This window comes from Pan troglodytes, chromosome 7 (genome assembly GCF_028858775.2).
Source record: "Pan troglodytes isolate AG18354 chromosome 7, NHGRI_mPanTro3-v2.0_pri, whole genome shotgun sequence".
Taxonomy (NCBI): domain Eukaryota; kingdom Metazoa; phylum Chordata; class Mammalia; order Primates; family Hominidae; genus Pan; species Pan troglodytes.
Genome location: NC_072405.2, coordinates 75,902,625 through 75,919,723, shown reverse-complemented (window position 1 = coordinate 75,919,723; position 17,099 = coordinate 75,902,625). Strand labels below are relative to the sequence as shown.

Sequence of the window (17,099 nt, the reverse complement as noted above, 5' to 3'; positions counted from 1 at the left end):
AGTTATGTTTATACTGTACCATAGTCTATTAACCTATAACCCCCTTATGTCTAAAAAACAATGTACACACATTAATTTAAAAATACTTTATTGCTGAAAAATACTAGTAACCATCTGAGCTTTCAATGAGTTGTAATCTTTTTGCTGTAGAGTGTCTTACCTGAGTGTTGATGGCTGCTGACTGATCAGGGTGGTGGTTGCTGAAAGCTGGAGTAGCTGTGGTAATTTCTTAAAATAAGACAGCAGTAAACTTTTTTGCCTTGATTGTCTCTTCCATTCACGAAAGATTTCTCTGTAGCATGTAATGCTGTTTGATAGTATTTACCTACAGTAATATGTCTTTCAAAATTGGAGTCTGTCCTCTCAAACTTTGCTGCAATTTTATAAACTAAATTTATGGAATATTCTAAATCTCTTATTTTCTTTCCACCAGTGTTCACAGCATCTTAACCAGTAGTAGATTGCATCTCAAGAAACCACTGTTTTCACTTGTCTATAAGAAGCAGCTACTCATATGTTAAAGTTTGATCATGAGGTTACAGCAATTCAGTGTCATCTTCATACTTTACTTCTAATTCTAAGTCTCTTGTTACTTTTACCACATCTGCAGTTACTTCCTCCCCTGATGTCTTGGACTCCTGAAAATCGTCCATAAGGGTTAGAATCAGCTTCTTCCCAACTCCTATTGATGTTGGTATTTTTACCCCTCCCATGAGTCACAAATGTTCTTAATGGCATCTAGAACAGTGAATCCTTTCCAGAAGGTTTTCAACTTACTTTGCCCAGATTCAACAGAAGTATCTCTCTACATGGCAGCTATAAGGCAGCTCTCTACATGGCAGCTTTTAAGTAGTATCTCTTTTAAGTAGTATCTCTACATGGCAGCTTTTAAGTAGTATCTCTCTACATGGCAGCTTTTAAGACTTGAAAGTTAGCCTGGCATGGTAGCTTATGCCTGTAATCCCAGCTACTCATGAGGCTTGAGGCCAGGAGTTCAAGATCAGTGTCGGCAATGTAGCAATTCTCCATTTCTTTAAAAAAAAAAAAAAAAAAAAAGACTTGAAATTCAGAGTTACTTCTGAGGAAAGGGCACGGTGGCTCATGCCTGTAATCCCAGCTTTGGGAAGCCAAGGTGGGAGGATCATTTGAGCCCAGGAGTTTGAGATCAACCTGGACAGCATAGTGAGACTGCATTTCTGCAAAAACAAAATCACTCTTTCATCCAAGGGCTGCAGAATGGATATTGTGTTAGCAGGCATGAAAACAACATTAATCTCATCGCACATCTCCATCAGAGCTCTAAGGTGATCAGGTGCATTGTCAATGAGCAGTAATCTTTTGAAAGGAATCTTCTCTTTGAAGCAGTAGATCTCAACAGTGGGCTTCAAATATTCAGTCATCTATGTTGTAAACAGCTGGTGCTGTCATCCAGGCTTTGTTGTTCCATTTCTAGAGTGCAGGCAGAGTAGATTTAGCATGTAATTCTTAAGGACCCTGGGATCTTTGGAATGGTAAATGAGCATTGGCTTCAAGTTAATATCATCAGCTACATTAGCCCCTAAGAGAGCCAGTCTGTCCTTTGAAGCTTTGAAGCCAGGCATTAACTTCTCCTCCCTTGCTATGAAAGTCCTAGATGGCATCTTCTTCCAGTAGAAGAAAGACTGTTTTATCTACATGGAAAATCTGTTGTTTAGTATAACCACCTTCATAAATGATCGTAGCTAGATCTTCTGGATAACTTGCTGCAGCTTCTCCATCAGCACTTGCCATCAGACCTTGCACTTTTATGTTATGGAGACTGCTTCTTTCCTTAAATCTCATGATCCAACCTCTGCTAGCTTCCAGATTTTCTTCTGCAGCTTCATTACCTTTCTTAGCCTCATAGACTTGAAGAGAGTTGGGGCCTTTTTTGGGATTAGGCTTTGCCTTAAGGTAATGTTGTGACTGGTTTGATCTTCTTTTCACACGTGAAAACCTTCTCCATATCAGCAGTTAGGCTGTTTTGCTTTCCTACTGGTGTGTTCACTGGAGTAGCACTAACTTCCTTCAGGAACTTTTCCTTTGCATTCACAACTTGGTTTGGCTCAAGAGACCTAGCTTTCAGCCTGTCTTGGCTTTTGACATGCCTTCCTCACTAAGCTCAATCATTTCTAGTTTTTTATTTAAAGTGAGAGATGTGCGACTCTTCCTTCCACTTGAACACTTATTGTAGGGTTCTTAATTGGCCTAATTTCAGTATTTTTTTGTCTCAGAATAGGGAAGCCCAAGGAAAGGAAGAGAGATGAGGAACAGCCAGTCAGTGGAGCAGTCAGAACACACACAATTATTGATTAAGTTTACCATCTTATATGGACGTGGTTTGTGTCACCCCAAAACAATTACAATAGCAACATCAAAGGTCACTGATCACAGGTCACAGTATCAGATATAATAGTGAAAAAGTGTGAACTATTGTGAGAATTACCAAAATGTGACACAGATACAAAGAGAGCATATGGTTTTGGAAAAATGTTACTGATAGACCCTCAATGCAGGGTTGCCACAAACCATCAACCTGTAAAAAACACTTATCTGTGAAGTGCAATAAAATGAAGTATGCCTGTATGAAATATTTAGTATTACTCAAAGTTCGTCTACTACATGGCATTCTCTCTAATAGTCTCTCATAGTCTAATTTCCCACTGTGGATATGGATAAAAAAATACTTCATACTGTAAAAAAGTAAGTAAACAAGTCAGTGAAATGATAGTAATAAAGATGGCCTTCCATATGAGACTTATTTCTAAAAAGAAAAGAATAAAGAAAACTTGGCACAATGTAATTATTTTGTACATTCATGTACTGATGTGTATTAAATAAGCTACTATTTTCTGGGTGCTATTAGAAAATTAATTTACTGTGGTTTAAGATCTTTTCAGGGACTACGAATGGTTTTCTATTTTTAATGTTCTTATTTAACATCATCTAGATTTAATAAGAAACCAAAGAGAGGAATACAGTACCTCCAAGAACAAGGGATGCTTGGCACCACACCTGAAGATATTGCCCAATTCTTACATCAAGAGGAAAGATTAGACTCTGTAAGAATACCATTTTCATTCTAACCTTTTCTGTAAAATTCTTGGGATTTTTTTTTCTTTTTATTAGAGACAGGGTCTCGCTATATTGCCCAGGCTAGTTTTGAACTCCTGGGCTCAGGCAATCCTCCTGCCTCAGCCTTCCAAAGTGCTGGGATTACAGGCGTGAGCCACCACGCCTGGCCCCTTTTCTGTAAAATTCTTTTTTAAGTTAATAATACATATTGTGACTCCTTTAAAATGCTTTCCTAAATACAGAGGTAAGTAAAACATAAAGAATAACCTTGGTTGGCCGGGCACAGTGGCTCACATGTGTAATTCCAGCACTTTGGGAGGCTGAAGCGGGTAGATCACCTGAGGTCAGGAGTTCGAGACCAGCCTGGCCAACGTGGCAAAACCTCGTCTCTAATAAAAATACAAAAAATTAGCTGGGCGTGGTGGTGGGCTCCTGTAATCCCAGCTACTCAGGAGGCTGAGGCAGGAGAACCACTTGAACCCAGGAGGTGGAGGTTGCAGTGAGCCAAGATTGCACCACTGCACTCCAGCGTGGGCTACAGAGTGAGAGTCTGTCTCAAAAACAAAAAGAAGTCTTGGTTATAATATAATCATCTCTAATTGGTCCTCCGTAGCCATGAGTTCTGTATCCATGGATTCTACATCTGTGGATTCAACCAACCACAAATTGAAAATATTCAGGGGAAATAATGGGTGATTGCATCTGTACTGAACATGTACGAACTTTTTTTCTTGTAGTTATTTCCTAAGCAATACAGAAAACCTATTTACATTGTATTACATATTATAAGTAATCTAGATATGGGAGTAGAGTATATGGGAGGACGTGTGTAGGTTATATGCAAATACTGTGCCACTTTTTATAAGGAACTTGAGCATCCATGGATTTTGGTGTCTATGCGGGGTCCTGGAACCAATCCCCCACTGATACTGAGTGATGACTGGTGTGTGTGTGTGTGTGTGTGTGTGTGTGTGTAAAATCTGCTTTTTAAATTTTCTAAACTGAAAAGAATATCCTGATATATTTATGAAGGCATTTAGTGTGTTTAACTTTTAGCTTTGTGTTTGAAATTGTTAACTCTATAATCAAAAGTCTGTGGATCTTAACAAAATTTTCTGCTTTTTAAGTGGCTGTGTGGCGAATGTAAACATCTCATGAAAATCTCAATTTCTGGCCGGGCACAGTGGCTCATGCCTGTAAACCCAGCACTTTGGGAGGCTGAGGCGGGTAGATTACCTGAGGTCAGGAGACCAGCTTGGCCAAGATGGTGAAACCCTGTCTCTATTGAAAATACAAAAAAAATTAGCTGGGCGCAGTAGCAGGTGCCTTTAATCCCAGCTACTCGGGAGGCCGAGGCAGGAGAATCGCTTGAACCTGGGGGCAGAGGTTGCAGTGAGCCGAGATCGTGCCACTGCACCCCAGCCTGGGCAACAGAGCAAGACTCTGTCTCAAAAAAAAAAAAGAAAGAAAATATCAATTTCTATCTCTGTTTTTACTTTAGACTCAAGTGGGTGAGTTCCTGGGAGATAATGATAAATTTAACAAAGAAGTCATGTATGCATATGTGGACCAACATGACTTTTCAGGAAAAGACTTCGTTTCAGCCCTTCGTATGTTTCTAGAAGGATTTCGTCTTCCAGGGGAAGCTCAGAAAATCGATCGATTAATGGAAAAATTTGCTGCAAGATACCTAGAATGCAACCAAGGGTAAATAAGGTTCAAATGCTCATTGATTGTCTGTTATATCCAAACCACTGTGCTAGGTAGCATCCAGGGATTTACAGATAATAGGACCTAATCCCCTGTTTAGAGAATTTAGATTGTCTACAATCTGAAAGTCATAAAACAAATCCATAAAAAATTGTAATGTGAGATACTTAGAGAAATAAAAGTGCTATGGGATTTGAGGTGACTTGTTTAAATGAAACTATATAAAACAGTAGAAGTTTATAACATGATACATTTATTTTTCCAGACAAACTCTCTTTGCTAGTGCGGATACAGCTTATGTTTTGGCTTATTCAATTATCATGTTGACCACAGACCTTCACAGTCCACAGGTATGTTTTCTTTTAAGTCAGTTTACAATAAGCGGTACAAAATAAGTACATTATTCTGAATTCAGTAAGTAATAGTTGAAATTTTAGTTTTATTCCGTTAAACCAGTCACCATATTTGGGTATTTAATTTGGGATGGTGAACATTTTACAAAGGCAACTTCTGGTAGTAATTAAAATTAGACTTTTAGGTATCTATAAAATGTTTCTGTATTTATCATTCATGATTGACAACTGTATAAAGCTTAAGATAAATTTTAATCGAACAAGACATTTATAGGTCTTATGTCAGTTTGTCACAACATGGAAAAACACTGTGTATAAACCATCCTTCTAAAAAATATAATGTTTCAGGCCAGGCGTGGTACCTAACACCTGTAATCCCAGCACTTTTGAGTGGCCGAGACAGGCGGATCACATGAGTCCAGGAGTTAAGACCAGCCTGGGCAACATGATGAAACCCTGTCTCTACAAAATATGCATAAATTAGCTGGGCATGGTGGCATGTGCCTGTGGTCCCAACTACTTGGAGGGCTAAGGTGGGACAATCGCTTGAGCCTGGGAGGCAGAAGTCATACAGTGAGCTGAGATCGTGTCACTGCACTCCATCCTGGGTGACAGAGGGCAGACCCCGTCTCAAAAAAAAAAATGTTTCAAACTTCACCAGTAGAGGGATTAGTGTAATGAACTCTAATGTACCCATTACCTGCCTTCCACAGTTATCAATTTATGGCCAGTCTTGTTCTATCTATATCTCTTTCCTCCCCTAGATAATTTTGAAGCAGATCTCAGATATCATACCATTTCATCTGCATTTATCTCAGTGTGTTTCTCTAAAAGAGAAGTACTCTAATTAAACATAACCATACCACCATACCTAAAAAGTTAACAATAATTTAAAAATACCTGATATCTAGAAATGTTCTTTTGCCTCATGAAATTCATATTTACTTCTTAAATATTAAAGAACTGTCACTTGATTTCTGATATCTACTTAAAAAGTTTGATTTAAAGTTTTAGTATTTTTTGCTTAGTTTCTAAAAACACACATTGACATCCTTGGGTAAAATTACATTTATAAATTATTTGCAAGGATTTCTTAGTACTTCTAGGGGTAGGTATCTGATGATATTTGTTATGCTTAGGTTATAAAATAAATTACCTACTTTCTAATCTGAGATGTATTGGAAAAATTAAAATTCATTTGAATTTTGAGATTAACCTTTGCAGTATAGGGATTTTTTGTGTCTGTTTTGAGATATTTAAAGCAGAGTAGATAAGGAAAGTATATACCAAACCTAAAGTAAGAATATATACGATTATATACATAAGTATATACATATGATTATATGTGAAGTTACTCCTGTTTTAAACACAATATTGAGCAACTATGCATTTACCACAAATTTACTTGATTTTATATAGGACTTTAAAAATTTATTAAAGATTTTAATAATTCAAGATTTGCCTCTGGCATATTTTTGGCAGTATAGTCAAAGCAGCTCACCTTCAGGGCTTTTATTATCGAGCATGATGACTTCTATTCTACGGCTTTATAAGGCAGTTCACAGTTGGGATTTGTTTAGATATTTTTACACCAGAATTTTCAGTCTAATTTTTTCATTTGATTTTTCAATCTACACTAGAGTATTTTAACCTGGGTTTACATATGTTTGGTTTTAAAAAGCTATGCTTTAAAAGACATTTGGTTCTCTAAATGAATAAGCAATATTATATGCACCTGTGCAATGTCTTCCTATACATATGTACATACTCATGTTATTTTGAAGAAATATTAAAAATTCCTTTTATGTCTTTTCATAAGTACCTAGACTGTGAAAAGTTTCTAAGGACATACCAGTTAGGGAGTATTACCTTCACAACAGTGTCCCGTCTTTAGCGTAACAGTGCCTGTTTGCAGAACATGTGCTTGGAGTCCTAGTCTAGCGGTGGCAACTGCTTGTTGTCCAACTGTTCCTTATCAGCTTGCTGCCTGGTGTCATGTGCTGCTATGCAGCCTGCAGCTGTAGAACAGCTTGTGAGTTTCTATGAAGCTAAGTAATCTGTTAGAAAATTGTACCCGTGATCTTGGCCTCAGTTGATTTAGATAACTATAACAAATGACAACATTTTAAAATACAAATAACTTTAAAGGAATTTCTTAAAACTAATTCTTATTCTTAGTTCTTTTCAAACTTAAAAAATAGGTGGATTTTAACAAGCTGTTTATGTTCCCTTTTCACCCAGAATATTTATAGTTAGGCTACTTTTTATGTAGTGTGTGGTGAGTCAGTGATTAAAAAAAAATTTTAGGCATATTTAGAACACAATTTTTGTGTATACAATAATCATCAGTAGTAACAACTGGCTTTAAGTGATTTAAACACTAAATAAGGCACAGCTTAGTACAAGCACACGAGGATAAAAGTCAAGAGTAGAATGTTCCATAAAAGATGGCAGGAGAAGAAAAGTAGGATTTTGTTTTATACAGCTTCAGAATCCCACTATGGCAGAAGTGTTCTGTGTGAAGCAGTGCACTTTATTTTGGGGACCTCAAAGCAAAGTATTCTGTACGCCCACGTATGGGATCCCTAACCCAGATCCACAGGCAATTAACTGCTACTTCAGATTTTCTGTCAAGACTTTTCTCTGCCTCTGATTGGCATAATGCTAAAACATTTTGCCATGCTTAAAATTTCCAGGTGATTTTAATCTTCCTTTACTTCTTATTGGCAGCAGTGTGTAGTCTTTTATTTTGTTATTCCTGGTGTGTTTTTTAAGCATTCACCTGAACTTTAGGTAAAAAAGCTTCTTTCTTTCATTTTTTTTTTTTAGTGCCATGACTTGAGTTTTTAAAGTTATAAGATAATAGGGTTTTATTCCATTAAATGATACGTTAAACATTTGAAAACTTTCATGGTAATATTTTTACATATTTGTAGGAAAAGCACTCCTGCCTCCCTTTCTGACATGTTAGAAAAATCTGTTTGCAGAATAATCTGAAGTAAATAAGTGTATATATCCCAGTTACATTTTCTGAAAGTTTTGGTTCCTCTGTACTTTTGTTTTTGTTTGAGACAGGATTTTGCTATGTTGCCTAGGCTGGACTTGAATTCCTGGTCTTGTGCCATCCTCCTTCCCCAGCCTCCTGAATAGTTGGGACTACGGGCACATAACACCACACTCTCTATAGTTTTTGCAAGCTTCTGATGACTCGCTTGATTGTTTTTCTGTGTACTTTCATGTAAATTTACAGGAATTATATCTTAAGAGTTACCTTAAGTTCTTTATGGAAGGTGGTAGAAATATATTTAATTAAATAAATATCTCTTCAGAGACATCATATAAGACGTAGAAATATATTTAATTAAATAAATGTCTCTTCAGAGACATCACATAAGACTTCTGGGTTTTATCTATCTAGGTTTCTGGAGGTAAAGTGTAAACATTTTGGCTATGCTAGTTCCCAAGTTTGGTAATGGGGTTACCGTCTTACAGACTCCAAACTTGTATTCCACAGCTTTATCAAGGTGCAAAAGGCATTTCTGTTTAGGGTACTCTTATACAAGACAAAACATTCCAAGGATACTTTGTACAGATCACCTGACATAATTCAGTTGCCACAGTGACTCAGTCAGAGAGATTGTTAACTGGTTTTAAATAAATCTCAAGTATTGTTAGTCAGCTTTAAATTCATTAACAGCACGTTTATGTTCTTCTAAACTAAGATTTGAATGTTTTTGATATCTTTATTTCCAATAATTGTCATGGCCCTTTTGAGAGACTACAAAAGCTCTTAAACCTTGAGCAAAAACAAATATTTTCATTGTTCAACTTCCCTCCTTTCTGGTTGCACATTACTCATGTCCACCTCAGAGCATGAATTAGTTTATGCCAGAATGGATCTTTTCTGTATTGCCTTCATTTTCTGTGATTTTTTTCATTTTTATCTATATTTTGTTGAATACTTTCCAGTTTCTATCCTCAAAAGTATTTACAAAATCTCTTATGTAAATATTCATATCCTTAAAATACAAGTGTAACCTTTATGTTAATTTTTAGGAATTATAATGGTTTTTCATATCTAGGTGAAAAATAAAATGACAAAGGAACAATACATTAAGATGAATAGAGGTATCAATGACAGTAAAGACCTTCCTGAAGAGTATCTATCAGCCATCTATAATGAAATAGCTGGGAAAAAGATATCAATGAAAGAAACAAAAGAACTAACAATCCCTACAAAATCAAGTAAACAGAGTAAGTATCTAAATTAATTGAATTCTGATTGTTCAAGGGGAAAAATATGGGTTCCTAAGAGTTTTTCACTTATGGTCAGGTGCGGTGGTTTGCATTTATAGTCCCCAGCTACTCAGGGAGGCTGAAGCAGAAGGATCACTTGAACCCAGGAGTTCGAGACCAGCATATGCAATAGAGCAAGGTTCTTGTCTCTAAAAAAGAAAAAACTTTTTAATTTAAAAGAGAGTTTTTCACTTGATTTAGAATAAAGTAACCTTAGAAATATTGTTTAGAACCATGTTTTGATGAGAAATATTATAATAGAGTTTGGTGATATGATTGTATTTTTTCCCCACATTCTGAAGAAAGATAACACTGACCAGTGATTAATGGAAAATGGTATACATTATATGCATGTGTCAGTGTGCATTTAATATATGCTGATCCATTTAGTAGTTAACCTCAGCAAGGATTTGGAGGTCATAAAGAGTAGTTAGACCCAATAGTCAGGCTTCAACCCTTGTCATTTTTTCTTCTTCCTCATCATCTTCAAGCAATATATTTCCATTTGTTCATCTTTTGTTACACATAAATGGAAGCTGGAAGTAGGGATGATTGGAGGAGGTGGGGAGGTTTAGGATCAGGTGAGAGCTCATAGAGTTAGAAATTTCTACCTCAAACAGACCACAAGTTATATCACTGTAGAGTCCCTAGGTCTAACTAGCACCAGGAGGCAACTGTGAACCCAGCCCCCTTCTAGACACTCTATACCTGTGGACAGTGGTAATTAAATTTGAGCTGAAATCTGACTACAGGAATGAGATGAGGGTAATGGCTCAAGAATATAACAGTAATATAGAAAGAGGATTCCTGCATTTCTGAGCCCTTCCACTTGGAACTAAAATCTCAAGTTTAAACAGAGTACAGTAGTAAAATCCAAATGGCAGGAGAAAAGAATATTATATATTGTATCATCCTCATATCCCTCTTTTTCTGTCCTATTTTATATATGGTGGTAGGAAATAAGAGAAGCTGGAAATGGAAAGGAGATGGTGGTGTGCCGAAAACACCAAAATTACCCTGGAGTGTTATGGCCAGTTGTTTTCTTGTTAACTCAGGAGCTGTCATTCAAGCCTGTGTGGTACAAAGATGCCACTGCCTCTTTTTTTTTTTTTTTTTTTTTTTTTTTTTTGAGATGGGGTTTTGTTGCCCAGGCTGGAGTGCAATGGCGCGATCTTGGCTTGGCGCCACCTTGGCTCACCACAACCTCCGTCTCCTGGGTTCAAGCAATTCTCCTGCCTCAGCCTCCCGAGTAGCTGGGATTACAGGCGTGCGCCACCACACCTGACTAATTTTTTTGTATTTTTAGTAGAGACGGGGTTTCTCCATGTTGGTCAGGCTGGTCTTGAACTCCTGACCTCAGGTGATCCGCCTGCCTTGGCTTCCCAAAGTGCTGGGATTACAGGCGTGAGCCACCACGCCCAGCCAGATGCCATTGCATTTTACCTCTCTTCTGCTTTTCTCCCATTCCATATTTGGGTTGTTTCCCTGATAATTGTATTCTGAAAGTTGTACCTACTCGTTTCCCTTTTCATAGGTTTCCACTTATTCCTGACTCCCAGTCTAGGAATTTTTTTTTTTGAGGTGAAATTCATAGAACATAAAATTAGCCATTTAAAAATGAACAATTCAGTGGCATTTAGTACATTCATAGCGTTGTGCAACTACCACCTCTAATTCCAAAAGATTTCATTATCCCAAAATGAAACTCCAAACCCATCAAGCAATTACTCCTTATTCTGTCTCCCCCCAGCCCCTGGAAAATACCAGTCTACTTTCTATTTCTATGGATTTTACCTATTCTGGATTTTTCATATAAGTGTAATCATATAATATGGGATCTCTTGTGTCTTGCTTCTTAGGATTACTTTTAATTACTGGTGGTGTTTATTATTTGATAGTAAAATATCAAAATAGAATTCTTAAATGTTTTATATTTAAAATGCTGATAGTGTTTATTGTTTCAGATGTAGCCAGTGAAAAACAAAGAAGACTTCTGTATAACTTAGAAATGGAGCAGATGGCCAAGACAGCTAAAGCACTCATGGAGGCCGTGAGCCATGTTCAGGCACCCTTTACAAGTGCAACACATTTGGAGCATGTGAGGCCCATGTTTAAGGTTAGAATTTTCAAGTAATGTTTGATTGCAGTGTACATTTATATATAACTACATTTATAATATTTTTAAGTTAAGGAAGCGATACAGTGATATAACACATTAGTGTAGACATATTGAGGTGAAATTCATATAACATGTTATTTAGGACATAGTAGATACAAATTTTCTATTACTTAAAGAGAGCAAGAAGAGTTACTCACTATAAGTAATTAATAGTTGTGTAATCTTAGGAATTAAGCAAAGAAAAGTTTTGGAGAATGATCATTAATCCTTGGCCTGATTTTCTCTAAATGAGTTATGCTTAAGCCTTTGGAGTTAACTCACATTTCAAATGATCATGAGGCTCTTCTTTTCTTTAAGTGTTTTGGGCCCAGGAACTTATATCAGGCTTCTGAATATGCCTGGGGCCCAGAAAGTAGGGTAAGGAACAGAAGACAATATTATTTGTGTTTGTGGGTTGATTTAGTGAGAATGATACTTATTCTTTAAAATTTGATTTCCCATTCCTTCTTCATTCTCTATCCTTTCTCCAAATTCCAGAGTGAGTAAGCAGTGCATTACTACAAGGGTTGTAGCAAAGTGGAGTAGTGTCTAGTTAAGTTTGAAAAGAGGAAGTGGGTAAAGTATATTCCTGTTCATGAGACCATATGGCAAGGTGGTCTGTGGAGGCTAAAGATCATAATCCAATGCTCACTCTGATTCTAACTACACGTATGTGTGGGTAGTAAAAGATGACTACAGGATTCTTGTGCTTCCTTTTAGCTCCAAAATTTTGTAATTACTCCTACCTCTTCTTCAAGGTCCATGTGATACACTATTTCTAAACGTTGATGAAGAATCACGAGATGAGAGTGAGCTTTTATGATCTGTTCTCTGGATTTGTTGTAGTTTATTTAAACATCCTCCAAGCTAGAATTAAGAATCTTTTCCCTCAGTGCCATTTCTGCTACCATTAAGCTACTGCAGACACCCTCATTTCTCCCTCAGATTACTGCGGCATTCTCCTAACAGGCATCTTCATGTCTACTTTTTCACTCCTCTTACCCATTTATAGAGACCGGAGTGATCTTTTTAAAATACCAAATGAAATGCCAGCTTCTTACTTGAAGCTTTTTATTGGCTTTGCATGATACCATGAAACCTGACACACCCATAGTGTCTGTAGACTTTCTGTGACCTGGCTCCACTTGCCTCTCCAATTCCGTCGCTAGATCTCTTCTGTTTCTTACTATGCTGCACTCACACCAGCATTCTTTTGGTTTCTAGAACATCTTAAATTATTTTCTCTTCAGGGCATTCATATGAGGTATGTCCTTTGTCTAGAATGTTCTTTCCTTCTTTGCCTGAGTAGTTTCCAGTTTAAATATCACCCTCTCAGCCAGGCACGGTGGCTTATGCCTGTATTCCCAGCATTTTGGGAGGCCGAGGTGGGTGGATTGCTTCAGGTCAGGAGTTCAAGACCAGGCTGACCAACAAGGTGAAACCCCATCTCTACTAAAAGTACAAAAATTAGCCAGGCTTGGTGGCATGCACCTGTAGTCCCAGGTACTTGAATGCTGAGGCAGGAGAATTGCTTGAACCTGGGAGGCAGAGGTTGCAGTGAGCCAAGATCAGGCCACTGCACTCCAGCCTGGGTAACAGAGTGAGACTCTGTCTGAAAAATAAAAATAAAAATAAATATCACCCTCTCTGAGAGTTCTGCACTGTCCCCTCTAATCTAAACTAGGTCCCTAATTCATAATATTCTATGCCTTTCCTTCAGTATATCTATAGATTTATCTATCCGTCTGTCTATCTGTATATCTGCCTATCTGTGTGCAGACTTGTATGCTCCTCGACTTACGATGGGATTATGTCTCAATAAACCCATTGTTTAAGTGGAAAATGTATTTAATACACCTAACCTACAGAACATTATAGCTTAGCCTTGCCTGCCTTGAACATGCCCAGGATACTTACCTTAGCCTACAGGTGGGCAAAATCATCTAACACAAAGCCTGTTTTATGCTACAGTACTGAATATCTCATGTAATTTATTGAATACTATACTGAAAATGAAAAACAATAGTTGTATGAATATATTGTAAAGTCAAAAAATGGTAAGTTGAACCATTGTAAGTTGGGAACTGTCTGTATATACATTATTTATATACATGTACGAGATAAGGAACTACATCTCTTCACTTGTCCCAACATCAACCATAGTTCCTGGCTTGTGTTAAGTACTCAATGAATAAACATTGGCTGGGTGGAAGGAATGAATGATATATTCCTGGAATGCAATGTATAATATTAAGGGATATAAACTTTTTAAGATAAAGCAAAGACAAAAAAAGTTTATCTTATTAGAAACAAGATACAGTGTCACTTATAGTCTTCAAACATTATTGCACTTTGTCATAATTTGACAAAGCATTCATGAAACAATCTGTAGACTAGTTTCAACAGACAAATAACACCTGTAAGCAGGCATGACCGTCCTAAATTGCTTACTAGGTATGAATTTTACAAACATTATTTATAGTAATGGTAATGGTGGAGCTGGAGAGTATTGCACCTTCTCTGAGCTGCACAATGAGAACCACTATTTTGTGGGATGTTTCTTCACTTTGTTGATTGTTTCCTTTGCTTTGCAGAAGCTTTTTAACTTGATGTGTCCTTTTGTCCATTTTTACTTTGGTTACCTGTGATTGTGGGGTATTCTCAAGAAATCTTTGCCCAGCTTAATGTCCTAGAGTATCCTCAATGTTTTCTTATGGTAGTTTCATAGTTTGAGGTCTTAGATGTAAGTTTTTAATCCATTTTGATCTGATTTTTGTATATGGCAAGATAAAGGAGTCTAGTTTCATTCTTTTGTATATGGATATCCAGTTTTCCCAGCACTGTTTATTGAAGAGACTGTCCTTTCTCCCAATGTATGTTCTTGGTTCCTTTGTCAAAAATGAATTCACTAGATGTATGGATTCATTTTTGGGTTCTCTATTCTGTTCCAGTGATCTACATATCTCTTTTGATGCCAGTACTGTGCCATTTTGGCTACTATAGCTCTGTAGTATAACTTGAAGGCAGGTAATGTGATTTCTTCAGTTTTGTACTTTTTGCTCAGGATAGCTTTGGCTATTCTGGGTCTTTTTTGATTCCATATAAATTGTAGGATTTTTTTTTTTTCTATTTCTCTGAAGAATGTCATGGTATTCTATAGATTGCTTTGGGTAATATGGACATTTTAGCAATATTGATTCTTCTAATCCATAAACATAAAATATCTTTCAATTTTTCTGGTGTCCTCTTCAGTTTCTTTCATCACTGTTCTGTAGTTTTCATTGTAGGGATCTTTCACGTCTTTGGTTAATTTTTAAAATTTCTTTCTCAGATTGTTCACTGTTGTCAAATAGAAATGCTACTGAATTTTGTATGTTGATTTTTGTATCCTGCAGCTTTACTGAATTTATCAGTTCTAATAGTTCTTTGGTAGAGCGTTCAGGCTTTTCCAAATATAAGATCGTATCACCTGCAAATAGATAATTTGACTTCTTCCTTTCAAGTTCGGGTGTCTTTTCTTTCTTTCTCTTTTCTGATTCCTCCAGCTAGTTCTTTCAGTACTTTGTTGAATAACAGTGGTGAAAGTAGGCATCCTTGTTGTGTTTCAGACCTTACAGGAAGGGCTTTCTGTTTTTCCCTTTTCAGTACAATACTGGCTGTGGTCTGTTGTATATGGCTTTCATTATGTTGAGGAATATTCCTTCTATACCTACTTCTTTGAGAGTTTTTATCAAATGCTTTTTCAATCAATTGAAATGATCATATGGTATTGTCTTTCATTCTGTTGATATGGTGTATCACATTGATTAATTTGTGTATGTTGAACCATCCTTGCATCCCTGGGATAAATCCCACTTGGTCATGATGAATAATCTTTTAAATGTGTTGTTGAATTTGGTTTGCTGGTATTTTGTTGAGGATTTTTGCATCAATATTCATCAGTGATATTGGCCTGCAATTTTTTTTTTTAATGTGTCTGTCTGGTTGTGGTATCAGGGTAATACTGGCCTTGTAGAAATGAATTTGGAAATATTCCTTCCTACTCTGTTTCTCAGAATAGTTTGAATAGGATTGGTATTAGTTCTTTAAATGTTTGGTAGAATTTAGCAGTGAAGCCATCAGATTTCACGCTTTCTTTTGCTGAGAGACTTTTTATTATGGCTTTGATCTCATTGCTTGTTATTGGTCTGTTCAGGTTTTGAATTTCTTCTTGGTTCAATCTTCATAGATTCTATGTGTCTAGGAATTTATCCATTTCCTTTAGATTTTCCAGTTTACCGGCATGTAGTTGCTCAGAGTAGCCACTAAGAATCCTTTGAATATCTGTGGTATCAGTTGTAATGTCTCCTTTTTCATCTCTAATTTTATTTATTTGTGTCTTCAGTCTTTTTTTCTTAGTCTTGGTTAAGGTTTGTCAAGTTTATCTATCATTTCAGAAAACCAACTTTTTGTTTTGTTGATGTTTTGTATTTTTAAAATTTCAATTTCATTCATTTGTGCTCTGATCTTTATTTTCTTCTACTAATTTTGGGTTTGATTTGCTCTTGCTTTTCTAGTTCTTTAAGAAACATCATTAGATTGTTTATTTGGAGTTTTTCTTCTTTTTTGATGTAGACACTAACAGCTATAAAATTTGCTCTTAGGACTACTTTCACTATATTCCATAGGTTTGGGTACGTTGTGTCTTCATTATCATTTGTTTCAATAAATTTTTCAATTTCCTTCTTAATTTCTTCATTGACCCACTGGTCATTCAGGAGCATATTCTTTAATTTTCATGTGTTCGTATTGTTTCTAAAATTATTCTTGTTACTGATTTCTAGTTTTATTCCATTGTACCAGAAAGAGGCTTCAGATTCACTTTTTTGAAGTGTTTTCAGATTTGTTTTGAGTCCTAACATATGGTCTATCCTCTAGAATGATCCATGTGCTGAGGAAAAGAATGTGTATGCTACTGCCATTGGATGAAATATTCTGTAAATATCTGTTAGATCCATTTGTTCTGTAGTGCAGATTAAATCTGATGTTTCTTTGTTGATCTGCTGGAAGGTCTGTCCAATATGGAAAATGAGGTGTTGAAGTCTCCAGCTGTTACTGTATTGGAGTCTGTCTCTGTCTTTAGCTCTAATAATATTTGCTTTATATATTTGGGTGCAGTGCTGGGTGTGCATATCTATATATACACACACACACACACATCCACACACAATTGCTGTATCCTCTTGCTGAATTGACCTCTTTATCATTGCATATTGGCTTTGTCTCTTCCTAGTTTTTGTCTTGAAATATGTTTTTTCTGATACAAGTATAGCTACTCCTGCTCTTTTTTGCTTTCCATTTGCATGGAATATCTTTTTCCATCCCTTTATTTTCAGTCGGTTTGTATCATTACAGGTGAAGTGTGTCTCATGTACACAACAGATCATTGGGGCTTGTGTTTTTGTTCATTCAGCCACTATGTATCTTTTTATTGAAGAGTTTAGCCTATG

At 36.4% G+C, this 17,099-nt stretch overlaps 1 protein-coding gene across 7 annotated transcripts in view; it reads left to right on the top strand.

Annotated features, from left to right (window-relative positions):
* ARFGEF1 (ADP ribosylation factor guanine nucleotide exchange factor 1) overlaps window positions 1–17,099 on the top strand; it is a 143,678-nt gene that overhangs the window by 78,509 nt on the left and 48,070 nt on the right. For all 7 annotated transcript variants that reach the window (XM_054657363.2, XM_054657362.2, XM_016960236.4 and 4 more), the window contains 5 exons: window positions 2,969–3,080; window positions 4,595–4,800; window positions 5,069–5,153; window positions 9,239–9,410; window positions 11,417–11,568. In XM_054657363.2, the coding sequence (XP_054513338.1) occupies window positions 2,969–3,080; window positions 4,595–4,800; window positions 5,069–5,153; window positions 9,239–9,410; window positions 11,417–11,568 (727 nt within the window). The remainder of the gene's footprint in view (window positions 1–2,968; window positions 3,081–4,594; window positions 4,801–5,068; window positions 5,154–9,238; window positions 9,411–11,416; window positions 11,569–17,099) is intronic.